Source organism: Phyllostomus discolor, chromosome 12 (assembly GCF_004126475.2).
Source record: "Phyllostomus discolor isolate MPI-MPIP mPhyDis1 chromosome 12, mPhyDis1.pri.v3, whole genome shotgun sequence".
Classification (NCBI taxonomy): Eukaryota; Metazoa; Chordata; class Mammalia; order Chiroptera; family Phyllostomidae; genus Phyllostomus; species Phyllostomus discolor.
Window position 1 is genome coordinate 28,484,022 of NC_040914.2, and position 26,996 is coordinate 28,511,017.

At 46.4% G+C, this 26,996-nt stretch overlaps 4 protein-coding genes across 4 annotated transcripts in view; all 4 read left to right on the plus strand.

Moving 5' to 3' along the window:
* The window catches only part of LOC114510883 (zinc finger protein 420-like), a 297,564-nt gene that overhangs the window by 140,383 nt on the left and 130,185 nt on the right, over positions 1-26,996 (plus strand). The gene's annotated exons all lie outside the window — the stretch shown is intronic.
* Positions 1-26,996, plus strand: part of LOC118497792 (zinc finger protein OZF-like) — a 169,689-nt gene that overhangs the window by 140,369 nt on the left and 2,324 nt on the right. The gene's annotated exons all lie outside the window — the stretch shown is intronic.
* The window catches only part of LOC114510879 (zinc finger protein 585A-like), a 90,319-nt gene that overhangs the window by 11,133 nt on the left and 52,190 nt on the right, over positions 1-26,996 (plus strand). Inside the window, exons 2-3 of the mRNA XM_036012754.1 lie at positions 604-828; positions 17,983-18,051. Of these exons, the coding sequence (XP_035868647.1) occupies positions 700-828; positions 17,983-18,051 (198 nt within the window). The 5' untranslated portion in view covers positions 604-699. The remainder of the gene's footprint in view (positions 1-603; positions 829-17,982; positions 18,052-26,996) is intronic.
* The window catches only part of LOC114510882 (zinc finger protein OZF-like), a 46,061-nt gene continuing 19,528 nt past the window's right edge, over positions 464-26,996 (plus strand). The window contains exons 1-4 of the mRNA XM_028529385.2: positions 464-511; positions 2,145-2,212; positions 9,377-9,503; positions 12,367-14,667. Coding sequence (XP_028385186.1) covers positions 2,180-2,212; positions 9,377-9,503; positions 12,367-13,826 — 1,620 coding nt within the window. The 5' untranslated portion in view covers positions 464-511; positions 2,145-2,179 and the 3' untranslated portion in view covers positions 13,827-14,667. Of the gene's footprint in view, positions 512-2,144; positions 2,213-9,376; positions 9,504-12,366 lie in introns of the transcript that reaches the window.

Genomic DNA, 26,996 nt, shown 5'->3' on the forward strand with positions numbered 1-26,996 from the left:
TGGATGCTGGAGGTCTGTTAAAGGGGCTACAGCGTCCTTTACTGCCTGCACACACACCCCTACTTTCCTCAATTTCCCTCTCATCTCTCCAGCACGCTAAGTTCCCTGTTCCTCTGGCATACCGAAACGCACCCCTGTCTCGCTTTGGTTCCACCCACCCCCTCCACACCCTGCTCCTCCTTGGTCCCATCCTGCCCCATACTTTTTCTTCCGCTTCCCGATCCACTGGGGTTTATTGTCTCTGACACCAAGATCTCTCCAGAACACCGCCTTCTTGCCCTTGTGCCGCTGGGGCTTCTGGGACAAAGAGCCTCTAGACCGCCCCTCAGGTGCCGTTCACTAAGAGGGGAGCCAGGTAAGGATGTCACTTCGGCGTGCGGGGTTATGGGAAGTGTAGTAGGCCGACCCGCGCAGGCGCAGTACTGTCAGTGTACTCTAGCTGTCGCAGGTCGCTTTCTAGAGGTAGCCGTGTGCTCTTTGTGGGGACCAGTCTGAGGCGTGAGGACATTGGGTATGGATCTGGGCGTGGGCGTGGGGTTGCAGGTGATGCGTGTGGCTGTGTGTGTTTCTGTGTTTCACTTAACCTACTGAGATTCCCGGGAGGTCTCTTTGTGTCTCGTGTAACACCGCGTGTGTCCGGGAGGCTAGAGTTTTTCTCCTTGGATCGTACGTGTGTCGGCTGCCTGTCTTGGCCGCTCTATGGCCCTCAGTGTCCACATCTGTGTTCATGTCAGCCTTTGTTTTCCGTCGGCGGTGTCTCCCCGTGAGGGCGCCATCCAGGTGTCCCCCTGTGTCTGGTCTCTTCCTCTGCGCCTGCCTGTGTTTCTGATGTGCCTGCGCGTGTGGGGGTGCACCTGTTCTGTCCGAGTCTTTCCATGTATGTATGTACCTGGGCCTCTGACTTTGGGCATGGCTGACGTGTGTGTGCGCGAACGCCATGGGTGCCCTACCTAGACCGTGGAGAAGGAGGCCCTGCTGGACAGGTGGGCCTGGCAGAGCTGCCTCCCTGCGGCACCCAGAGCCACTTCCTTCCTCAGAGCTTCCCCTGGCACTGGAGGGCAGGATGTATGTGGAAGCCAGGTGTGAGGTCAAGAAAGAGGCTCAGAGACCCTACTCAATGCCGACGGGGGTGGATTTGTTCAGGGAGTGTGTGTTGGGTGCTCAGGGTATCATTCTGGGCATTATACAGGCCTCCCAGTGACTCTATGTAGGAACCCTGACCATCCCCATTTTGCAGATGGGGAAACTGAGGCTCAGAGACTGTAAGTGAATCATCCAACTCCACACCTAGGCATCCAGGTACCAGAGCCACCACCCTAAACACCCCACACTGGGAAATTCTTATTTCCCCTTAGAAACAATGTATGGCAGGAAATGTCAGAAAGCTAGGACAGAAGAGAAGGAGCTGGAGGAGCCACCCCCCCTGGCTCCACAGCCATGTATGTAGGGCCACTCTGGGTTCAGTGGTCACTAGCCACATGCACATGCTATTTTCAGGGCCACTGTGCCTTCCTGGCCCCCTTTTAAATAAAGTAAACTTGGAGTAGTGTTTGCATTGCTGTGAGCACAAAAATAGGCCAGGCTGGATTAGATTTGCATTTTCTCTTAATTTATCAAAAGAAATGATGATATTTTCAAGGTCTCCTAGTGGTGTAAGCTTCCCTGGGCCCACTGTGCCTGCTGGGTAAGTCAGACATAGGACCAGGGGATAGAGGGCAGCAGATCCCTTTCCCCTCTATAGGCTATTGCATTGGGTGCGTGCACAGGTGTGTGCCTTGGGGGAGAGTATGTGTGTGGGTATGACATGTGCACCAACCATATGGACCCTGATGTACTCAGACCAACCCCAACCCCACCCTTGTCTTTTTGGGTACACAGCTTACCTTTTTGGGTCTCAGTTTCCTGATCTATGAAATGGGGTGAGTGAAAATAGCCCCAACAATGCAGGGTGTCAGGAGGATTAATTCAGAGATGTTGGTTGAGGACCTTGGATGCCATAGGCCCCCTGCATGCATTCCCTATTAATGTATATGGCTGTTCTTGTCTGCCTGTCTTGCAGTGTGTGTGTCTGTCATGTCTGCATTGTGGGTCAAACCCCCACCTGATCTCTCACTGTGCCTTTTCCTCTCTCTCCCTGTGCACAGCCTGCTGTGTCCAGGTCACCCTAAGCACTGGAAGGATGGTCACCCATATGCCAACCAAGGAGTCCCTGGTGAGTCATGTCACCCTCTGACCCCTCCTTCCTGAGGGTTATACTTCTGGACAGGGATGAGCCTTGGTTCCTACAAACCCCATCAGGCCCCAGGCCTCTCCTCCCATCCCCTGGGGTTTTGTCCACCCTGACTTGAGAGAGTACTGTCCTGACCTTGGCATTTTTCAACTTTAGGGGACAGAATGGCTCAGGAGTGAGCTTTCCTACTCTGAGGGATCTCAGGAGATACCTGTGGGTACTTCGGATGTGGCAGCTTCAACATACTCAATTAAGAGTGACAGAGGCCTCTGGCAGGAAGTTGGATGAGGCACCTTGAGAAGTAGGCAGAGGGCACTAAATGCCCCAGGGACTGGAGCAGGTGGGGAGGAGGACCCCTGTAGTATGGGAGTTGATATGGGGGTGGGGGCAGGCTCCACCCTTCCAACTGCTCCTGCCAAGCATCCCCCACCCTGCCCTGGCCTCCATGGATAAGAATAAGTCTACTAAGACTTGCTCTGCCTGGGGAGGGAAGGTGGCTGATCTCTCAAAGGAGAAGGGCCAGGAGCCTGTTCCTCAACTGGATTTTACTGGGTTCAGTTTGCACAGGAATGTAGGTAAAGCTCATCAGTCATTGTCAGGCAGTAATGATCAAACAATAGGTAACATACAAAGAACTCTGAGGGCCTATTCTGAGTCAGGGTCTATTAGCTAAAGTGCTATAAAACTTTGGGAAAGAAACTCATTTCACACTTGGACCCTTATCAGAAAATTGAGGACCTCTTAGCAAAGCAGTTTTCACAGGATTTTATGCATTCTTTCTTAGGCCTTATTTCCTCCTGCAGGGGGAACCACCAGTTCCTCCCCAGCATTGTTTGAGGCTTAAGTCAGGTGGGGGAGCAAGGCAGCCAAGAGATTAGGAGTCTTTTTGCAGACAGAATGAGAACTCAGGATATGTCAAAGCCGAGGGGTAAAGGTCCATTACCCCCTTTTTCTATAGCCCCCCAAGTCCTTCCCTGAGGGCCCCTTCGTGACCACGCCCATCTTAGGTCATCCCTCCCTTGAGGAATCTTACCCAGCACTGGCTAACCAGTCATCTGCCCAGGGCCAAGGAGGCTGAAGTAAAAGGAGGTAGAGGCAACGCCCCTACCAGGAAGATAAGCTTTGTCTCCTTAGTGGCTTTTGGTCCCAAGATCTCTTACTCAGCCTTACCCTGGGGAGTCACAGCTTCTAAAACCTGCTGGGTGGGTCCCAACAAGTAGTGAATATTGCAGACTGTCCTTGTGATGTTTTAGTGGGTGTCTATTTGTGGTATTTTTCTCTAAATTTCCTTCTGTGGAAGAAACATTTGACAATAAAAAATGTATAGATGTAGCCCTGGCTGATGTTGCTCAGTGGATTGGGTGCAGACTACGGACCAAAGGGGCACCATTTTGACTCCCAGTCAGGGTACATGCCTCTCAGTTGGGGGCCACATCCCCAGTAGGGTCATATGAGAGGCATCCACACATTGATGTTTCTCCCCGTCTTTCTCCCTCCTGTCCTCTCTCTCTAAAAATAAATAAATAAAATCTTTTTAAAAAACACACAAAAAGTGTACAGATTTAGTTCAGTTGGTTAGAGGTTCATCTTCATATGCCAAGATTGTAGGTTTGATCCCTGGTCAGGATACTTTCTAGGAGCAACCAGTGAATTCATCAGTAAGTGGAACAACATCTCTTTCCTTCTGTCTATCAAATCAGTATTTTTTTTGTTTGTTTGTTTCTAGTGATTTTATTTTTATTTACTTTTAGATAGGGAAGGGAGGGAGAAAGAGAAGGAGAGAAACATCAATGTAGGGTTGTCTCTTGCATGCCCCCTACTGGGGACCTGGCCTGCAACACAGCATGTGCCCCAGGCTGAGAATAGAACCAGCAACCCTTTCGTGTACACACACACACACACACACACACACACACATGTGGGGGTAAATTGTTTTTTAATCAACAGGAGAATGTTGGTTCAGTTTTAGGGAGACAGGAAGAGTGGGGGTGGGGAGACACAGATGTGAGAGAGAAATTTCAATCTGTTGCCTCGCACACGCGCTCCAAGCTGGTATAGATCCCTCAACTATTTGCTGTCTAGCACAGAGTTCCAACCAACTGAACCACTTAGCCAGGGCTGGGCATCAATACTTGCCCTGCATTTTGTATGTTTCAGTTTTTCATTTTATAAATTACAAAAGTGAAGAAACTGTGCTAAGGTTTTAGTTATTTTTCAGAGAGAGGAGGGGGAGGGAGAAATATAGGGAGAGAAACATCCAAGTGTGAGATAAATATCCCTGGGTCTTCGGTAGCAGCAGCCCAGTTTGGTACCTGCCCACTGCCCACTCATGTGCACTGAGTGGGAATAAACAGGACACCTTTCAGTTTTAGGCTTGTTCTCAATCCACTGAGTGACAACAGTTACAGCTTTTTATGATTTTGGTGTTATTTTAAACATTCATTTGTTTTATTTTTAGAGAAAGGGAGGTAGAGAAATGTCAATGTGTGCTTGACTCTTGCACATCCCCAAATGGGGATCTGGTGCACAGCTGAGCCGTGAGCTCTGAGTAGGAAATGAGCCAGCAACCTTTTGTTTTGCAGGCAGGTGCTCAATGCACTGAGCCACACTAGCTGGGACTATGAGGCTTGATTTCTAGGAATATTTTTTGCTGTTTATAGTGGGCAAATTTGCTTTTTAATTGAGATTTTGTTTATTTTTAGAGAGAAGGAAATGGAGGATACAATAGGAAAGAGACATCAATCTGAGTAAATCATTGATCAGTTGCCTCCCATATGCGCCCCAACTAGGACCACACCCCTAACCTTTGGTTGTGCACACAACGCTGCATGCAACCAGCTGAGTTGCCCTGTCAGGGCTGCACATTTCTATAAGTGGAATCGCACAACACGTGCATTTTTGTGTCTTGCTGCTCTCACTGTGCAGCAGGTATTTGATGTACATCTGCGTTGTAGTAGGTGTGCTCTTCAATGGCTGCATACTATGCCCTTGTGGAGGTAGACCCTATTGTATGCACTTATCAGGGGTAACATTTGGGTTGTTTCCCCTTACTGGGTGTTACTTCTCATGCTTCTGTGAACATTCATGCCCATTTTTTGTTTGATCTCATTTCCTTTGACTGTAGGAGAGGCAATAATGGGTCCTTTGATATCAGTATATTTAACCATTTAAGGAACAATCCTCCTGTTTTCCAGTGTGGCTGCACCATGATATCTCCACTTTTACATTCTCTGTAACCATTGCCTTGGTTTTCTTTTAGCAACTTTGTTTAGAATTTGTGGATGGTTGTTAATTCCCTGTTGTTGGCTCTTGGGGATTCAATTTCTCTTTCTTTCTTTCTTTTTTTTTTTTTTTAGATTTTATTTATTTTTAGAGAGAGGGAAAGGGAGGGAGAAATAGAGGGAGAGAAACATCAATGTGTGGTTGCGCCTGATGAGGCCCCCAGTGGGGACCTGTCCCACAACCCAGGCATGTGCCTTGGCTGGGAATTGAACCAGTAACCCTTCAGTTTGCAACATGTGCCCAAGCCACTGAGCTACACCAGGGAGAGCTGAAGTTCTCTTTCTTAATGTCTTAATGTCTGTTAGCGTAATTGCATTCTCATTTTTCTAAATAATAGAGCCTGCCCTGGCTGGGTGTCCCAATTGGTTATGGCATCATCTCAAATACCAAAACATTGTGGATTATTTGATCCCTGGTCAGGGCACATGCATGATGGGAACATATCGGTGTCTCTGTCTCTCTCTCTGACTTTGCCTTCCATTCCCTCTAAAATCAATATGTAGACTTCTGGCCAAGATGGAGGTGTAGGTAGACATACTATGGCTTCTCACACAACCAAAAGAAGGACAACAACAAACTTAAAACAAAAAACAACCAGAACTTACAGAAAATCGGCCTGTATGGAGGTACAACAACCAAGGAATTAAAGGAGAAACATTTACCCAGACCGGTAGGAGAGGCTGAGACAGACAGCTGGGTGAAGAGGACTCACCACAAGGCAGGAGCTCGAGGACTGGGGCAGGCAAGGGGGTGGCTGGCGAACCAGGTGAGATGGTGGCTTGCAGACTGGGCAGTCCTACATTCATCTGCAGATAAACCAGGAGGAACAACTGGAGAGTGAGATAGACCACACAACCAGGGTTCCCTCACAGGGAAATAACCTCTGATTGAAAACACCTGTGGGGGTTGGGTGGCAGTGGGAGAAACTCCCAGCCTCATAGGCGAGCTCGTGGGAGAGACCCACAGGGTCCTAGAACCTACACAAACGACCCACCTGGGAATCGGCGCCAGAAGGGCCCAGTTTGATTGTGGGTAGCCAGGGAAGTGACTAGAAAGTGGTAGAGAGTGGAGCAAGTGGCACTGTTCCCTCTTGGACCTCTCCCCCACAGACAGTGTCACAACCCAGCTATGTGGGTTTCCACACCCTGATGAACACCTAAGGCTTGACCCCCTACTACCTAACAGGTGCGCCAAGACAAAACATTAAAAAAATGGCCGAAGTGAAAGAACAGTTCAAAGCTGCAGAAAAAATACAACTAAGCAACGAAGAGATAACCATCCTATCAGATGCACAATTCAAATTCTGGTTATCAGGATGCTCCAGGAACTCACTGGGTACTTCAATAGCATAAAAAAGACCCAGGCAGCGATGAAGATTCCATTATGTGAAATAAAATCTACAGGGAACCAACAGTGATGGAGAGGAAACCAGGACTCAGATCAACGGTTTAGAGCAGAAGGAAGAAAGAAACATTCAACCAGAACAGAATGAAGAAATGAGAATTCAAAAAATGAGGAGAGGCTTAGGAACCTCCAGGACATCTTTAAACGTTCCAACATCCGAATCAGAGGGGTGCCAGAAGAGAAGAGGAAGACCAATAAATTGAAAACTTACTTGAAAAAATAATGTAGGAGAACTTCTCCAATCTGGAAAATGAAGTATACTTCTAGGAAGTCCAGGAAGCTTAGAGAGTCCGGAAGAAGCTGGACCCAAGGAGGAACACACCAAGACACATCATAATTACATTAGCCTAGATTAAACATAAGGAATCTTAAAAGCAGCAAGAGAACAGGAGACAGTTACCTAGAAAGGAGTTCCCATAAGACAATCAGCTGATCTCAAAAGAAACCTTGTAGACAAGAAGGGGCTGGAAACAAGTATTTGAAGTCATGAAAGGCAAGGACCTACATCCAAGATTACTCTATCCAGCAAAGCTGTCATTTATAATAGAAGACTAGATAAAGTGCTTCTCAGATATGGTTAAGTTGAGGGAGTTCATCATCACCCAGCCCTTATTATATGAAATGTTAAAGGGACTTATGTAGAAAAAAGAAGATCAAAATATGAACAGTAAAATGACAACAAACTCACAGCTGTTAACAACCAAACATAAAAAAGAAACAAACAAAAACAAACTAAGCAAACAAGCAGAACAGGAACAGAATCACTGAAATGAAGATCACATGGAAGGTCATCAGTGGAGGAGTAGGAGAGGGAGAGAAGGGGAAAAGGTACAGAGAATAAGTAGCCTAAATGGTAGGTAGAAGATAGGAGGAGGTTAAGAATAGTATAGGAAATGTGGAAGCTAAAGACCTTGTATGTACGACCCATGGACATGAACTAAAAGGAGGGAATGCAGGTGGGAGGGGGTTTGCAGGGTGGAGGGGAATAAAAGCAGGAAGGTGGGAAAACTATAATAGCATAATCAATAAAGTACATTAAAAAAAGAAAAATAAATAAAATCAATATATATATATATCCTTGACTGAGGATTAGAAACAAAATGGAGCCTGATTTCAGCTCATTGGAACTGGGTGAGGTTTTTCTTGTGGCAAAGTGGTTTCTGCCATTACAGAGGATTCCAAAACAGATGGAGTCCTGGAATGAGCGGCCTCAGCCATGTACCCAGAGAGCGCTCAGAGGGCTTTAGTTCAATTCCCATTTCAGGGGAATCTCCCAACTCTTTGGAAGAGAGGCCCTGTGTCTCACCTCCCACACTTTTTTTTTTAAAGATTTTATTTATTTGTTTTTAGAGAGAGGGGAAGGGAGGGAGAAAGAGAGGGAAAGAAATGTCAATCTGTGGTTGCCTCTCAGGCACCCCCAACTGGGGATCTGGCCCACAACCTAGGCATTAGCCCTGACTGGGAAACGAACCAGTGACCCTTTGTTTCACAGTCTGACACAGTCCACTGAGCCACACCAGCCAGGACTCACTTCCCACATGTTTACTGTAGAGTGTGGGCACCCAGATGCCCAGGACAGACTCAGGCTTTCAGTCTCTCCCATCTGGGCTCAGTGCCTGGAGGCTGCTCAGTAAAAAATTCATTGAGTGAGTCCATTCAGGCAGGGAGACTAAGGGAAGACTTTCATAAGGAGTTCTATTTAAAAAATTAAATTGAAATAAGTGCAATAATAAAGGGGGGCAGGAGGGAACTGTTAGACGTGGTGGATGAGTTTGTGACCTCGATGGTAATTTCAGTAGATTATAGTTACTGGGTTGGCGAATAAGTCTGTTATATATTTTCTGTAAAGTAAAAGACACATTTTTAATTTTCACTAGTAACTTTGTTGTTTGGATATTTTGGCATCGGCGTCCTCAGTGCTCCAGTGTGTTGTTTAAGCCTCAGGTCTTGACCACCAGATCCACCCAGAGTCTTCCTCCATGAACCTAACCTGAGAGCACCCCTTCTGATTTCCAAAACACCCCTGAGAGCTGCTACTGCTCAGGCCCCTGTTATGTTGTTATTGACAGTTGAGGTTCCATAGAGGGGATTTCCTTCTCACTGTGTGAGGTCATTGTCATTGTGGTTTTAGTTTGCAGCTCTCTGATGAATGACATTGAGCATTTTTTCTTATATATATTGGCCATCTGTATGTCCTGTTTGGTGATGTGTCTGTTCATGTTTTTTGTCCCCATTTTTGAACTGTGTTGTTTGCCTTCCTGTGAACAGAGCCATAGTTTATTTGTCTGTTTATGGTCCACCTAGTGTACTAGGCACCAAGGACACTGAGTCCTTAGGGCCTTCAGAGCTCCACACCTTCTCGACCCCACATCAGGAACATCCTCTGTGCCTTCTTGATCCTCCCAGCCCACCTGGCTGCATCTCCTGAGTGTGATGAGTGGTGTGCACTTCCTCTTACAGGGGTCAGTGGCGTTCAGGGATGTGATTGTGGACTTCACCCAGGAGGAGTGGCAGCAGCTGAAGCCTGCACAGAAGGACCTGTACAGGGATGTGATGATGGAGACCTACTGGAACCTGGTCTCTCTGGGTAAGGGGACAGCTTCCCTGTGTTACTCACCATGTGCCTGTCACTTCAGGATGATGTAGAAATAGAAAAGGTGGACAGATCCGACACATAGGACATTCAGATTACTGGAAGATAAAAATAAAGTTGATAGATGAGGAAGTGGGAAAGGGTACTTAGCGCATATATAACAGCCAGAGAGTTATAAGTATATATAGAACTGCTACGCATAAATGAGAAGAGCACCAAATGAATGATAGAGAGATGGACCTGGCTTATCAGCATTCAGTTCTCAGATATACAAATGCATGGAGTTACACTTTACAGAGATTTTTGAACTGTACTCATCGTCAAAGAAGTACCAATTGACTTACAGAAATATCATTTTTACCTATGAGGTACACTGGTATGAAAAAAATAGTGACCCTGCCCAGGTGTGGCTCAGTTGTTTGGAGCATTTCCCAACCCAGAAGGATGCGGGTTCAATTCCGTGTCAGGATACATACCTGGGTTATGAATTTTATCCCCGATGGCACATATCCAGGAGGAAAACCAATCGACATTTCTCGCCCTGATGAATGTTTCTCTCTTTCTCTTTCACTCTTTCCCTTGTCCCTCCCCACCCCCTTCTTCCCTGTGTAAGACTGTCCTGAGCTATGGTATAAAAAAAGAAGTAATATCTTCCTGTATTATGAGGGTACAGAGAAAGGGACTGCTTATTTAGATGCATGATGTTGGGACAGCTCTTTGGAAAGACAGTTTGTTCTGAACCAAATTCAAACAATTCCATTGGTGGAATATTTCCTTAAAAAAAATCTCCTGTAAGTGTGCCAAGATTTTATAGGAAGAAAATTCCAGAGAAATGCCCTAGATGCCCACATATAAGACTGTTGAACAAATGAAGGGGTACGATAATGTTGGGAATGACAAAGGTCTTCAAAGATGAGTACTCTTTTCTTTTTATTTAATACATTTTATTTTCTTTTAAAGATCTTATTTATTTATTTTTAGAGAGGGAAGGGAGGGAGGGAGAGAGAAACATCAATATGCAGTTGCTGGGGTCCGTGGCCTGCAACCTAGGCATGTGCCCTGACTGGGAATCGAACCTGCAATGCTGTGGTTCGCAGCCTGTGCTCAATCCTCTGAGCTATGCTAGCCAGGGCTTCAAAGATGACTACTCTTAGTACTCACGGACACACAGAGATGTCCCTAATACTATGGTTCAGTAAAAACACTTACTTTCATAATTAGTGTATATTCCCATTTCTTTACCAGCTTTTCTGGTGGTTTACCTGATCTGCAATTAACTGCATATAGGTAAATCTTTTTTTTTTTTTTTTTAAGGGGTTTTTTGGGTAAATCTTATGATTTGACCCATTTTGACATTCGTATCCATCTGAGAAATCATCGTCATGATGCACATATGTCCATTAGCTCATACAGTTTTCTTTAATTTTGCCCACTGTCCAAACTCCAGCAACCATTGGGTTTAGTTTGCTTTTTCTAGAAATTTTTTTCTTCTTTTTATTTACTTTAGAGAGAGGGGAAGAGAGGGAGTGAAACATGAATGTGTGGTTGCTTCTTGGCCATCCACTACTGGGGACCCAGCCTACAACCCAGGCATGTGCCCTGACTGGGAATTGAACTAGCGACCCTTCGGTTCGCAGGCCAGCATTCAATCCACTGAACCACACTAGCCAGGGTCTATTGTAAAATTTTATATACGGAATCATATGGCACATACATTTATTTTTTTATCTTACTTTCTTACCCTTCTCATCATTTAGTTGAGGTTTACTCACACCTACCATATATTTGAATGGTTCCTTCATTTTTTTCCTTCTTTATTGTTTTGAGAGAGAGATGAGAATGTGTTAGAAACATCAATCAGTGGATCCAATCTGCAGTCTTTGTGTAGTCCACAGGGCTCTAACCATGGAGCTAGGCATCCAGTGCAATAGCTGACTTCTTTTTATTGCTGAATAATATTCTACTTTTGGCATACTTCACTTGATAATGAATATTAGGATTGGTTCCAGTTGTAGACTCAAGGGATGGGTATCAGTCTCTGCATGTATGTATCCAGTGATGTCTTCAATGGGGTAGGGAGGCAGCTGCTTACCACTCCTGCGTTCCTTGTTGCCGCCATAGGAGGGCTACATATAGCAGCATCTTCCCCTTTTTAATGTGATTTTTGTGTAAGATCTCACAGTTTCTAAGTGTTCGGATGAACATTAAAGGGCATGTGCAGAGTCTGGACTTAGGGCAGCCCCCTAGGCTTTAAACAGAAATAGAGGATCCCATGGGACAAGGCACAACATGCTTGAAGCGCTTGGTCACCAGGGAGGAATTAGTGTGCTGAGGGGAGGTGTGAGGAGCCAGCCCAAGGGCAAGGCCACTCCTGGGCAGTGTAGGAATTTGGGAGCTCCAGTGGCACGTGGGGAGGCAGAGCACAAGCACTACAGGCACAGGGAATCAGCTTACTTTATCTTTAGTAATAATAGGCAATATTTTGAGAAGTACAGCTCTCTGAGGACGTGCAGGACAAAGCCTGGAAGAAAGGAGCCAGGTGCAGTGAACCCTCCATGGGGGTGTGGGATTATTCGATGTGCTCCTCCAGGCCTGTTTTCTTCTTCTGTCTCTTCAGGGTTTCCTCCCAGCACTCATCTGTGCTGGCTGCCTTTGCACCCACTCCCAATCAGGCCTCTCTCTCTCTCTGCTCACCTCCCGACAACTCACTATCTCAGATCACAGCTTTTCTTCTCCCTCTGTGCCCATGACAGGCTGTCCCCTACTCTGAAGCTGCATGTTGTGGTATCTTGGGGACATCCTCCCTTCCAGTGTTGTTAACTACATGTGTGTTGTCATCTCTTTCCCCTCCCCTCAGACTTGGAGACTGAAGGGGACATGAATGAACCAGACCCAGAGAAGGACTCTTGGGAAGACAGAACATCCATTGTGGTGGCGGAAGAACTTATGAGGAATGGAGCCCAGGATTATGCCTGTGAAAAAGCAGGGATACAGGGGTACAGGGTGGGGCATCAACACAGGAGCACAGGGATCTGTATGGAGCATTTGGACATGTCCCAAGTGTTAGCCACTGAATGTTGTGAATTTAATGCATTCATCCACCAGAGCCCCATGCCAGCCTCACCAAGACGAGCAGGGGCACACTGTTTTACCATGTGTGGGAAAAACTCAGGTACGTCTCGCTGCAGTCCTCCCTCCCAACTTTGTGCAGAGAAGACATACAAGTGGGGACACTGTGACAAGGGTTTCAGCTATAGTTCATCCCTGGGGAAACACCAACAAATCCACACTGGGGAGAAGCCATATATGTGTGGGGTGTGCAGCAAGTCCTTCAGCCAGGAGGATAACCTCATCCTACACCAGAGGACCCACACCAGGGAGAAGCCATATGTGTGCAGGGAGTGCGGCAAGGCATTCAGATGGAATAGTCACTTCATCAAGCATCTGAGCATGCACTCTGGGGAGATGCAGTACACGTGCGGGGATTGTGGCAAGGCCTTCAGGAAGAGAAAGTACCTTGTCCAGCATGAGAAGACACACACTGGGGAGAAGCCATATGTGTGTGTGGACTGTGGAAAGGCATTCAGTAAGAAATCAAGCCTCAATTTGCATCAGCAGATGCACACTGGGGAGAAGCCATACTCATGTGGGGACTGTGGTAAGGCCTTCACACAGAAATCAAACCTATGTGTGCATCAAAGGACGCACACTGGGGAGAAGCCTTATGTGTGCAGGGTCTGCGGTAAGGCCTTCAGAGAGAATAGGCACCTCATCGAGCATCAGAGGTTGCACACTGGAGAGAAGCCATATGTGTGCGGGGACTGCGGCAAAGTCTTCAGCAGGAAATCGACTCAGTATGCCCATCAAAGGACACACACCAGAGAGAAGCCATATGTGTGTGGGGATTGTGGCAAGGGTTTTAGGAAGAAAAAGTACCTCCTACTGCATGAGGGTACACACACTGGGAAGAAGCCATATGTGTGCGGAGACTGTGGCAAGGCCTTCACTGCGAATGGCAGCCTCATGGTGCATCAGAGGATCCATACTGGGGAGAAGCCTTACACATGCAGTGACTGTGGCAAGGCTTTCAGTCGGAGAAGGTACCTCATCCTGCATGAGATGACACACACTGGGCAGAAGCCATACTCCTGTGGGGACTGCAGCAAAGCCTTCAGCCAGAAATGGAGCCTCTATGTGCATCAGAGGACGCACAGTGGGGAGAAGCCGTACACGTGCGATGTCTGCGGCAAGGCCTTCAGCCAAAAATCAAACCTGATTGTGCATAAAAGGACGCATAGCAAGAAGACATGCACGTGAGGGGGGTGTGACAAGACAGTTCACAGAAACTCCTTTCAGGCAGCACAGGCACCAGCCCTGGGTAGTAGCGCTGCCATTGCTCCATCTGAGAGAAGGACTTTAAGACACACTCCTCCCTGCAGAATATCCTGACCAGTCCCGCTGTGGAGAAGTTTTGTAAGTGCAGTCAGTGCAGGAAAGCTTTCATCAGGAACCTCCTCCACATGCACAGGAGGATCTTGTGGGAGACAAGCCGTATCAGTGTGGCAAGTGCAGGAAAACGTTCAGCAGGAATTTCTACCTCACATGACACATAGCAGGGAACTGGGGGATCTTAGAATCCATACCCAACTGGTAGATCCTGAGCCCATGGGCCAGCACCAGACTTGATACTGGAGCCCACGGGTGGGATGCAAGAGAAATCCTGACCAGACTTGTCTTAGGAATATGGGTGGTGAGGACAGGCTACAGAATTCTCAACATTTGCTTCCCCAGCAGCTGTAGGACCTGGTGCAAAGCAAGCCCCCCTGCAGGTACAGTATCTGGGAGGGTGGCCAGTGGCACTGTGTCTCTGGTCTTCATCTCCTGTAGAGTAAAACGGAGGTGAGGAAAGAGAAAGGAAGGCGTGGAGGTGGGTCCATCGGGGCATTGTTACTTTGTGACAAATGCCTGGATCTTGTCTAGAGGTCAAGTTGTCACATCTGTGCGTGTCCTCATTTACCCCACACCCAGCCCCCAGTTTCCCTGCAACAGTAGAACGTGCCAAGTTTTGTATGAGGGGAAGAAACATTTTTCTTGGCAGCTGAATGAACAATAATTGCATCAGAAGGCATAGTTTCTCTTAAGGGTCTGTTAATTTTTTTTAAAATAGAAGTTTACATTAATGGAGACCAACGTCATTTTAAACAGTCATAAGGTGCAATAGGTACATGTACAAGTTGTCCTGCCAAAATAAGTGTGAACACTTAGGGGGAGGGGATCCAAATACCCGCCAGGAACCCCAGGAACCCAGCAAGCCTGCCCAAGGTATGAAGCCATCTGCCCCTCCCAGTCTGGCATTCTTGGCTTGGGAATGGTCAGACCAGGTGGCAGGGCCCAGACCTTCAGTAGCAGAGATGGGGAAGGTGGCTGTTCTGCTGAAACCCACCCTTTTGGTCCCCTCCCTGCAGGGCTATTTGTTACAGGAGAAAAATCCTCTCTCACATGATACAGTGTCTTGACCCGCCCTGTGCAACCAGAATTCCTATGAAAGTAAAGTGCCTTCAGTCAGGCAGGGGCATTACCTTGTCTGTGCCTCACCCACAGCCTAGGTCATGGTGTACTTAATGTTTCATTATTGATGTTGATAGCGATCTATTACCAATAATAAATAGCAAACAAGAATGGTACTCTGAACAATAAAGCAATATGTAAAGCATTTATTAATACATGGGTAGCTATTAACTATTTTGTACAGGTTGTTATTTGAGATGATTCTGTGAACATGGGTAAATGGCTGCTGACTGGGCCCTGTGGCCTAGCGCCCACCTGGTCGTCTCCAAAAGGGTACAACTGGGTGGTGATCAATACTTAGACAGTCTCCCACTTCTGTATAGTTGCTGATTTACTGAAGTGTTCCAGTGGGACAGACAGCACAGTGTGTTTACCCACCTGGCCTGAAATTGGGTCCCTGCTGGTGGTTCAGTTAGTGAAGCATTGCTCGCGTAAGGCAAGGTTGCAGTTTAATCACTGGTCAGGTGCCTACAGGAAAAAAACAATGAATCATTTAATGAGTGGGATAAGTTTATCAGGCGTTCGTATACCTGAAACTGGTTTAGAAAGAGGGGAAGGGAAGAAGAGGGGGAGAGAAACACCAATGTGTAGTTGCCTTTCACGCACCACCCCCACCTGGAAGCTAGCCCGCAAGCTGGAGATGTGTGGTGACTGGGAATGGAACCAGTGACCCTTCAGTTCGCAGGCTAGTAGTCTATACACCAGTCTGTACACCAGCCAGGGCTACAAATTTTCTGCAAATCATCATGACTATCAGTACCCCTCGTTGGACGATGAAGGTCTGTAGAGGGGCTACAGCGTCCTTTACTACTTTCACCCACGCCTCAATTTCTTCCCCTCCAGAAGGCTGAGTTCCCTGTTCCTCCGGTGTACCACAACGCACCGCTGTCTCGCTTTCGTCCCACCCACCCTCTCCACACCCTGTTCCTCCCTGGACTCGTCCTGCTCCATACCTCTTCTTCCACTCCCCAATCCCCTGGGGTTTATTGTCTCTGACCCCACGGATCTCTAGCGAACCCCACCTTCTTGCCCTTGTGCCGCAGGGGCTTCTGGGACAAGAAGCCTCTGGACCGCCCCTTAGGCTCGGGTCAGTCAGCTCAGCCGCTCTGAGAGAGCCAGATGACGCGAAGTCCACGCGCGGGGTTCTGGGAAGTGTAGTAGGCCGTTCTGCTCAGGCGCAGTGATAACGGTGGGTCCTAATTGACGCTGCTCAAATTCGTGAGGCAGTTGCGTGGCTTTGTGGGGACTAGGCTAAGGTGTGAGGCCACTGGGTGGGGACCAGGGCGGGGTCGTGGGGTTGAAGGTGATGCCTGTGGCTGTGTGTGTGAACGTGTGTTGAAGTGAGACTCCCGGGAGGTCTCTTTGTGTCTCTTTGTGTAATACCGCGTGTGTCCGGGACGCTGCAGTTTTTCGCCTTTGCTCGTGTGTGTGTGGGGGGGGGGGGGGGGCTGCCTGTCTTGGCTTCTGCAGTGCCTTCAGTGTCCACATCCGTGTGCATGTCCGCCTGTGTTTCCGTAGGCGGTGTCTCCCCATGAGGGCTCCATCCGGGTGTCCACCTAGGTCTGGTCTCTTCCTCTGAGCCTGCCTGTATTTCTGATGTGAGTGTCTGTGCGTGTGGGGGTGCGCCTGTTCTGTCCGAGCCTTCCCCACGTCTGTGTGCACCTGGGCCGCTGTTTCTGGGCATGGCTGATGTGTGTGTGTGCACGTCATGGGTGCCCTATCTAGACCGTGGAGAAGACGGCCCTGCTGGACAGGCGGGACTGGCAGAGCTTCCTCCCTGGGGGAGCCCAAGCCCATCTGCTTCCTCCCCTCAGTGCTTACCCTAGCCCTGGGAGGACAGAACGTGTGTGGTAGCCACGTGTGAGGTCAAGAAAGAGGCTCAGAGACCCACCACATGCTGACTATAGTGGATTGTTCAGGGAGTTTGTTGGGTGCTCAGGGTATCATTCTGGGCATTATACAGGCCTCCCAGTGACTCTATGTAGGGACCCTGACCATCCCCATTTTGCAGATGGGGAAACTGAGGCTCAGAGACTGTAAGTGAATCACCCAACTCCACACCTAGGCATCCAGGTACCAGAGCCACCACCCTAAACACCCCACACTGGGAAATTCTTATTTCCCCTTAGAAACAATGTATGGCAGGAAATGTCAGAAAGCTAGGACAGAAGAGGAGGAGCTGGAGCAGCTGCCACCCCTGGCTCTGCAGTCACATATCTATAGTCACTCTAGGTTCAGTGGTCACCAGACTGCTGCATAGCTATTTTCAGGGCCTCTGTGCCTTCCTGGCCTCCTTTTAAATAAAGTAAAATTGGAGTAGTGTTTGCATTGCTGTAAGGACATAAACAGTCAAGTCTGGATTAGATTTGTGTTTTCTCTTATAATACCAAAATAAATGATAATATTTTCATGAGTGTCTACTGGTGTCAGCTGACCTGGGCCCACTCTGCCTCCTAAGTAAGTCAGAGCCAGGGAGGAGGGGGCATAGGATCCCGTTTCTTCCTTGAGACGATTGGACTGGCTGTGTGCACAAGCGTGTGTGTGTTGGAGGAGTGACAGTGTATTGTGATGTGTGCACCAATCACATGGACCCTAATGTACTCAGCCTAACCTTAATACCACCCTTACCTTCTTGGGCATATGGCTTATCTTTCTGGGCTGCAGTTTCCTCATCTGTGAAATGGGGTTCCTAGAAAGTACTCCCACATTGCAGGATGTCAGGAGGATTAAATCAGGGATGTTAGTCCAGGATATAAGATGCCATAGGCCCCCTGCGTGCATTCACTATTAACATGTGTGCCTGTCCTTGTTTGCTGGTCTTGTAGTGGCTGGGTGTGTCATGTCTGCATTGTGGTCACCCCTTCACCTGATTTCTCACTGTGCCTTTTTCTTTCTCTGTGTACAGCATGCCCATGCCTGGGTCATCATGGTCAGTGGAAGGATGGCCACCCAGCTGCAACACAAGAAAGCCCTGGTGAGTCTTGTCACCCTCTGGCTCCTCCCTCCTTAGGGTCAGGCTTTGTGGGAGGAATGACCCATGGCTGGCCCACTCCCCTTCAGGCCCCAGGCCCCGCTCCTTGTCTCCTAGGGTCCTGTCTACCCTGAGTTGGGAGAGTACTGTCCTGACAGTTTATCAACCACTGTGTCAGGATGACTCAGGAGTGATCTGTCCTACCCTGACAGCTCTCAGGAAACACCACTGGGCACCTGAGAAGTTGCAGCTTAAACATATTGAATGAGTGTTACAGAGGTCCTTCGTAGGATGTGCTAGAGGAGGGAACTTCAGAAGTAGGAGGAGGGAACTTGTGAGGGAACTTCACAAGTAGACAGGGAGCACTAAATGCCCAGGGGACTAGAGGAGGATGGGAGAAGGACACCTCTGGTGAAGGACCTGTGAGTGTCCCCGGCTGTCATCGTGATGTTTTATGACATTTTAGTGAGTGGCTATTTGTGGTATTTTTCTCTAAATTTCCTTCTATGGAAAAAATACTTTACAAAAAAATATATACATATATAGCTCCGTTAGTTACAGAACCATCTTGATATGCCAAGGGTGTGGGTTCGATCCCTAATCACAGCACAAAGGAGAAGCACTAGATGAATTCATCAATAAGTGGAACAATATCTCTTTCTCTCTCTGTCTCTCAAATCAGTAAATTATAAATATGCATATATTTTTTTATTTTTATACACACATATATATCTAGGCATGAATCTTTTATGTTTATTAAAGGATATTTTCTTTGAGTTTTAGGGGTAAAAAAGAGGGGTAGAAAGAGAGAGAGAAATACAGATGTGAGAGAGAAACATCCATCCGTTGCCTCCAGCATGCAACCGCACCCTGGGTCATACCCGTTACCTTTTGATGTATGGCACAATGCTCCTCGAACTGAGCCATCGGCCAGGAGTGGGCAATAATCTTTGTCCCAAATTTTGAATGATTTTTCTTCTCTTTCTTTTTTTAAAAATTATGGATGGTGAAGCAACTACGTAAGGATTTTATTTATTTTTTAGTGAGAGTATAAGGGAGGGAGAACTAAAGGGAGAGAAACATTGTAGTAGGCTACAAACATCAATGGATTGCCTCTTGCATACCCCAATTAGGACCCGGCTCACAATCCAGACATGTATCCTGACTGGGGATCGAACAGGATACCTTTGTTTCACAGGCCGGTGCTCAATCTGCAAAGACACACCAGCCAGGGCTTTATGTTTTCATTATGGGTGTATCCTTGCCGAGCACCTTGAAGAGGGTATTTTTAAAGCCTGAAAGAGTCTTCATATTTACAGGTTGGGACAGTTTATTCTCCCACTACCATGCAGCAGGGGCTGCTAATGTTTCCCATTGGCCATTGTTCGGTGCTTATTCTGCTCATTGAATGAAAATTACAAGTGGTATGCACTATGCTTGTGGTGACAACTGATGTCACGTGATGTATTTCTGTGTAGCATTGTTGGTGGTATTAGTGAGGCTTGTTTTGTAAAAAATAGTTATTCGGCCCTGGCTGTTGTGGTTCTGTGGATTGAGTGCCAGCCTGCAAACCTAAGGGCCCCAAGTTCAATTTCTAGTCAGGGCACATGCCTGGGTTGTGGGCCAAGTCTCCAGTAGGAAGCACTCGAGAGGCAACCACACATTGATGTTTCTATCCCTCTCTTTCTCTCTCCTTTCCCTTTCTCTAAAAATAAATAAATAAAATCTTTTTTTAAAAGGAAGAAAATATTTATTCACCATTTATGAAGGCAGACAAATTATCCTATACTGTACTTTGCTGATCCTCAGGAATCCTAGTATTTCTAGGTTTTTATTCTATTAAGATTTTATTTATTTTTATGGAGAAGGTAATGGAGGGAGAAATGAAGGGGAGAAGCATCCATATGTGAAAGAAACATCGATCGATTGCCTCCCATATGTGCCCCAATCAGGGACTGTACCCTCAACCTTTGTTTTTACCGACAAAGCTCCAGTGAGCTGAATCAGCCATTCAGGACTGGATGTTTCTTATCAATGGAGTCACACAACATGTGGTTTTTCTATCTGGCTGCTTTCCCTGAGCATCATGTTTTTTATGATGTTCTAAGTTGTAGCAGGTGTCCTTTTCATGGCTGTATGCTATTCCATTGTACAGGTAGACCCTGTATGTATGCATTTATCAGGTGGTAACATTTGGGTTGTTTCCACTTTTTGGTTGTTATTAGGAATTTTGCTGTAAACGTTCATGTACAGTTTTTTTTTTTTTTGTTTCAGGCTGTCATTTCTCTTCAGGAGTAGCAATTACGAGTCCTTTGATATCAGTATATTTAACTATTTAAGGAACGATCTGACTTTTCCAATGTGGCTGCAAAGGAAGGATGGGGCAAAGAATCAAGTAATTATATAAATTAAGTATTAATGATAAGGGACATATATAAGGGGTTTATGCAATGTCCAATTAATCAGATGATAAGACCACTAGTTGCCATTTTTGAGACTTCCTACAGCCATACCACCCTGTGGAATCACACATATGTGACCTCATTTAACGTCGTAACAGCCACAGAGGGGGGTGTTGCTACTAGGGGGTCCATTGAACAAAGGGGCTCAGAGAGGTTAAGACAGTTGTCAGAGGCATTACAGCCAGTGTGTGGGGCAAAGCTTAGACTTGGTCATGGGCTCATGAGCCCACACTGTTAAACACTGACTGCCTCGTACTGCTCTGTCATCACATGGTGGTAGTTTGCAGGTAAGTTCTCCACTTGTGGACGGTGACCCATGATTCGTGGTCCATGGCAGTCAGTTATTGACACCATGTCTGGCAGATATATATGTCACTCAGCTTGATGTGGGGCTGCTGTATCAAAGCACCACAGGTTGGGATCCTTGAACAAAAGGACTCTATTCTCACAGTTCTGGGGCCCAGAAGTTGGAGACCAAGGCATCAGCAGGGTGATACCTCCTCTGAAGGTGCCAGTAGAGGGTCTGTTCAGGTGTCACCTTCAGCTTCTGGTCCTCTGGCTTGTGGCAAGATAACTCCCATCCTCACATGGTGTGTACCTGCTTGCATATCTCTGTCCAACTTTCTCCTTTTTAAAAGGACATCAGTTGTATGGCCTTAGGGGCCACCCTTCTCCAGTGTGACCTCATCTTAACTCAATACACCTGCAGTGACCCTGTTCCCAATCAGGTCCCATCCCAAGGTACTGAGAGTAGGCACTTCAACACAGGAACACAAAACTGAACCTGTAACATGGCTTAGAGTAGTATCTGGTGCAGAGCAATTGCCTAGTGATTGACAGATGTCATTACTGCTGTGGTGACAACATTGTCATTGTGTCATCTTTTCATCATCCACAAAGTACTGAGCCACATTCACTTCTTACATGGGGTCATGGCATTGCATTCTCAGTGCTCCTATGTACCATTTAAGCCTCAGGTACTGACCCACTTGTCCCCACCCAGATTGTCCCCTCAAAAATTCAGCCATAGACCATACCTTCCAGCTCCCAGACACCCCCTAGAGCTGCCACTGCTCAGGCACTTATCACGATGGTATTGACCAAATTGTGGGTCAGTTACAGAGGTTTCTGTGTAGCAGGTGTGAGGTGATATCACATCGTAGTTTCAGTTTGCAGCTCTGTCATGATATTGAGTATTTTTAATATGTCTGTTGGCCATCCATATGTCCTCTTTGGAGAAGTGTCCATCCAGAGTCCTTGTGCTTGTTTTTTTTTTTTCCTCTTCTGTTTTTTCTTTTAATATTAAAGTAGGGTTTCCTTTATCTTTTTTTTTGTATATTTTACTGATTATGCTATTACAGTCTTCTCAGTATTTACCCCTTTGACCCTCTGTGTCTGGTACCCCTTTTCCCTCCACCAATTTCCTCCACCATAGTTCAAGCCCATGGATCCTTTACCCATTGTGTAAGTGGGTTGTTTGTCTTCCTGGCGAACACCTCTATAGTTTATTTGTCCGTCCAAGGACCATCCAGTGACTTAGGCATCAAGAACACTGAGTGAACAGGCCCTTCAGAGCTCCGCACATTATTGACACCATGTTTGGTGTATCCTGTGTGCCTTCCTGATCCCCTTGCCTTTTGGGACACGTCTCCTAACCTCTGTGAAAAGGGTCCTGTGGTGAGTGGTGTGTGCTTCCTCTTACAGGGGTCAGTGGCATTCAGGGATGTGATTGTGGACTTCACCCAGGAGGAGTGGCAGCAGCTGAAGCCTGCACAGAAGGACCTGTACAGGGATGTGATGATGGAGGTCTACTGGAACTTGATCTCCCTGGGTAAGGGGACAGCCTTGCAGTGTTACTCACCACCTGCCTGGCACTTCAAGATAACATAGAAATAAAATGGTAGATGTATCTTACATGTATGACGTTCAAATTACTGGAAGCTAAAAATAAAGTTATTAGGTGATGCAGTTGGGAAGAGTGTTTACTGCATGTATAACAGTCAGGATTATGAATATATAAAGAGCTCCTAGGATTAAATGAGAAAAGAACTGAAAGAAGAATAGAAAGATGTACCAAGCTGATGAGCAGACAGTTCACGGATGTAGAAATGCATGGAGGTACACATTACAAAATATTTTTCAACATTACTGTTAGTCAAAGAATTACCAACCATAAGGTACAGAGACATGAAAAAGGATACCAGCCCTGGCCACTTGTGGCTGAGTTGTTTGGAGTGTCCTCCCATACACCCAAAGACTGGGGACTCAGTTCTCGGTCAGGATACATATCTTGCTTGTCCCTTTGAACCCTGGCAGGGCACATACAGAAGGCAACTGATCAGTCTTTCTCTCTTTCTCCCCGTCTCCCTCCCCATTTACTTCCTCCCTCTGGAAGCATATACTCTGGTGAGACATGAAATAAAAGAGTAAGACAAGCATGTAATATAAAAATGTAGAGAAAGGTGTCCTCATTTTAGGATCCTGAATTGACAGCTATTTTGGGAGACAGTTCGGAGCTACCAACCAAATTTCAAATGATTTTATTTCTAAAATAAATCATTTAATTAAGCATGCAGAGTTTTTCAAAGGAAGACAAATCTAGAGAAATGCCCCAGATGCCCACCTACAAGACTGACCAAACAAATCAGGATGTAGCAATACAATAGAAATCATGGCTCTCTTCAGAGATGAGCAAACTTTGTAGTCACTGACACAGAGAAATGGCCCTGAATAATATTGTTCCTCTAACTTTCAGAATTAGTGTACAGTCCCATTCCTTTAACAGCTTTGGTGGAGGTTTAACTGACCTACAATTACTGCACCTAGTTAAAGGGAACAATTTGATGCATTTTGACATTTGTATTCAGCTGGGAAATTTTCATGATGCAGACAGGTCCATTAGGCCAAGATGTTTTTCTTTCCTTTCCCCTACCCTGAGTCCCCCAGCCACCACTATGGGTTACTTTGCCTAACTAGGATATTGTACATATGGAATCATATGGTGTGTACTCTTTTTTTTTTATCTGACTTCTTACACTCAGCATCATTTTCTTTTTGAGGTTCACCCATGTGGTCTGTATGTATCTATTGTTCCCTTATGTTTTTCTTTTCTTTCTTTTTTTTTTATTTTTAAATCCTCACCCAAAGATACACTTATTGATTTGATAGTGAGATAGAGAATGAGAAACATCAATCCCTTGCCTCCTGCACAGACTTCAACGTGGGATCTAACCTACCGTCTCTCAGTACTCTGGATGCTCAGAACTGCTGAGCAACCTGGTGAGGGCAGGAGCTGACTTCTTTTTATTGTTGAACAGCACTCTACTTCATGGAGAGACTACAATGTGTTTATCCATTCACTTGACAATAAACACATCAGTTGCTTTCAGTTCTGGTCATTTTTTTGTAGACACATGATGTTCCTGCTGTTGAGAATGGTTGGGTCATACATAGGTGCACATTTCACTTTTTCAGAAACTGCCAAACTTTTTTCCAAAGCAGCTGTCTCATTTTTTAATTCCACCACCACGAACCAGGTATGGCATTGATTCATGTGCTTGTCAAAACTGAACAACTTCAGTCTCTCTCATTGTAGCCATTCTCACTGGTGTGCAGTCTTACCACATTCCACCTTTAATCTGATACTGAGAACCTTTTCAGGTGCCTATTTGCCACCAGTGTATTCTCTTGGTAACATGTCTGGTTAAAGTCTTTTACCTTTTTTTTTCACTTGGGTTGTTTGCTTCATTATCATTCGGTTCTGAAAGTTCTGTACATATTCTTTTGATGTTAATTCTTTCTCTAAGTCTTTTATCAGGTATGTGTTTTCCAACTATTGCTTTCACTCTGTGGGTGGTTTTTCTCTTCCTAGATAGCATCATTAGAAATGTCACCTTTTGAATATTAATGGAGTCCAATTTATTTTGTTGCTACATGCACTTTTGGTGTTATATTTGAGGCACTGTTGCCTGACTAAAGACCATGAAGGCTTCCTCTTGTTTTGTCTACAAGTTTTAGAATGTTAGCCGTGTATTTAGGTCTTTGGTCAACTTTGAGTTAATTGTTGTGAATGGTGTAAAAAGCGGCTAATGTCACTGTTTTTATTTTAAATTAAATTCATTGTGGTGACATTGGCTAATAGGATCATACAGGTCTCAAGTGTACATTTCTGTGATAAATGATGTGTATGTTACATTGTGTGCCCACCACCCAAAGTCACATCACCTTTGATCACCACATGTCATCACCGTTTTTGAATGTGCGTACCCAGATGCCCCAGCACTGTTTGTTGCTGAGAAGTTTGTAATTTGATGAAGTCCAGTTTTTCAATGACTTCCTTTGGGGATTGTGTTTCTGAGCATGTTCACAACCGAGACTCCTCTCTCCAATCTGTGCAGCCACAGGCCAGTTCTGTCCCTGGTGTATCTCAGACCCATGGGCCCCAAACATACCCACTGTCACCCTCTTTCCCTCTTCCCCCTGGAAAGTTACCCTCAGCCTCCATGTCCCAATCCACCACCTGCTCTGACATCTGGCATTACCCCCACACCTCAGGCCATGAATCCAAGATCTTTCTACCTTGCATACTTCTCAAATCCTTTCCTTCAGGATAAGAAGGTACAGGGGCCAGATAGTGACCCAGGGATTTGTTCACATGATCAGATTTGCTGGGTGACATTTTGGCTGTGGCTCAGTTCTCAAAGCCTCAGCTTCAGCATCGTAATTTGGGTGTATACTTGCTAGGAACCACTCACATGTGGTGTGGGCTACTCTGTACCATGCCAGCACATGGCCGACACTCAGTGAAGGTTTATCAGGTGCCTTCCATGTCCTGAAAACTGTGAGCTGGGGACCAGTAAGGCTCTTGCCTTCACGGAGCTCACCTCCCACTGCAGGAGCTGGCAGTGTGTAGAAGGAGGAAAAGCACTGTCATGGTCACTCACAGTGGTGTAGGCAAGAGGACAGCAGGTGGGAGCTTCCTTTCCACAGCAGGATGGACAGAGAAGGCCTCTCTGTGGGGGACAAAGTCTCAGTGGGGCTTAAGGATGAGCGCCCATGGGAAGGCTGGGGGAAAGGCAGGTACAAGGCTCTGAGGCAGGAAACATTGGCCATGGACAAGGAAACCAAGGGGAAACAAGGACAATTGGACTAGGTGGCGTAGAGGATTCAGAAGAGTGGGAACGCATTGCCCGTGCTCCCCAGGGTACTGGGAAGGTGCTGGAGGGTTTGGTCCAACCTGAGCTCCCCTTCCTATGGAGTAGACAGTGGGTGGTAGAGAGTGGGGGAGGCTGCTGCATTGGCAATGGGGGTGTTGCGTCGGTCTGGTCCAGTTCAAGGTGTTCTTTCTCCCATGTGGTGCCATTTCTTAACAGTCTGAATGGTGTAAGGGAAAAGGTGAGTTAAGGATGACTAGTAAATATTTTTCTTTTTAAATTATAGAAAAATTCCTCTATTTTCTTTAAAGGTTTTATTTATTTATTTTTAGAGAGGAAGGAAGACAGGGAGAAACAGTGAGAGAAACATCAATATGTGAGAGATACATAGATCAGTCACCTCTCGAAAGCCCCAGACGGGGCACCTGGATCACAACCCAGGCATTTACCCTGACTGGGAATAGAACCGGCCACCTTTTGGTTTGTAGGCCAACATTCAGTCCACTGAGCCACACCAGCCAGGGCAAAACATTTGTTTTTTTTTTAATGGTTGCAAAACAGACATAAGATTCAATTAACTGTTTAACTATTTTGTTTCTGACCATTTAACTATTGTTACATGCACAGTTCCATGGCTTGATATACAGTCACATTCTTGTTCAATCATCACCACCGTCCACCCTCAGGATGCTTCTTCATCTCCAGCTGACAGTCTGTCTCCTCTAATGAGCAGCTTCACATCCCCAACCCCTGTTCCTGGCACCCTTGTCCTACTTTCTGTCACTTTGTCACTCTGTCACTCTGACAGTTTTATTTGCCTCACAGGAGTGGAATCCTATGGTATAGGTCATAGTGGTCTGTCTTATTTTACTAAGTTACTTGGATAGGTCTTTTCTTGTTTCTATTATCAGGGACTGGAGGTTCCTAGATTCTGGTTTGCACATTAGGTTTGGACACCGGAGAAGGACGCCCTGTAGGCCTTGGTTTATTTCTCAGTAGAGCTGGGAAAGGGGGTCTGGGCGGGGGCATCCATTAGGAGGTGTCAGCATAGAGACTGACACCTGGGGTCTCAGGACTCAGGGGAGGGACCTCAAACTCACATGTTGTGAGGCCAGTGGGGCCTTAAATGGGGGTAGAGGGACAGCTACTTACCACTTCTATCTTTGTTGCCTCCTATGATGGAGGGCTGTGTGCAGCTGGACCTTCCCCTTTTTTAACGAGATTTTTGTATAAGATCTCACAGTTTTTAATGTTGGGAGGAACTCTGATGTCCATGTGCAGAGTCTGGAACTCAGGACGCCTCTAGGTGGAAACAGAAATTGAGGCATGTATA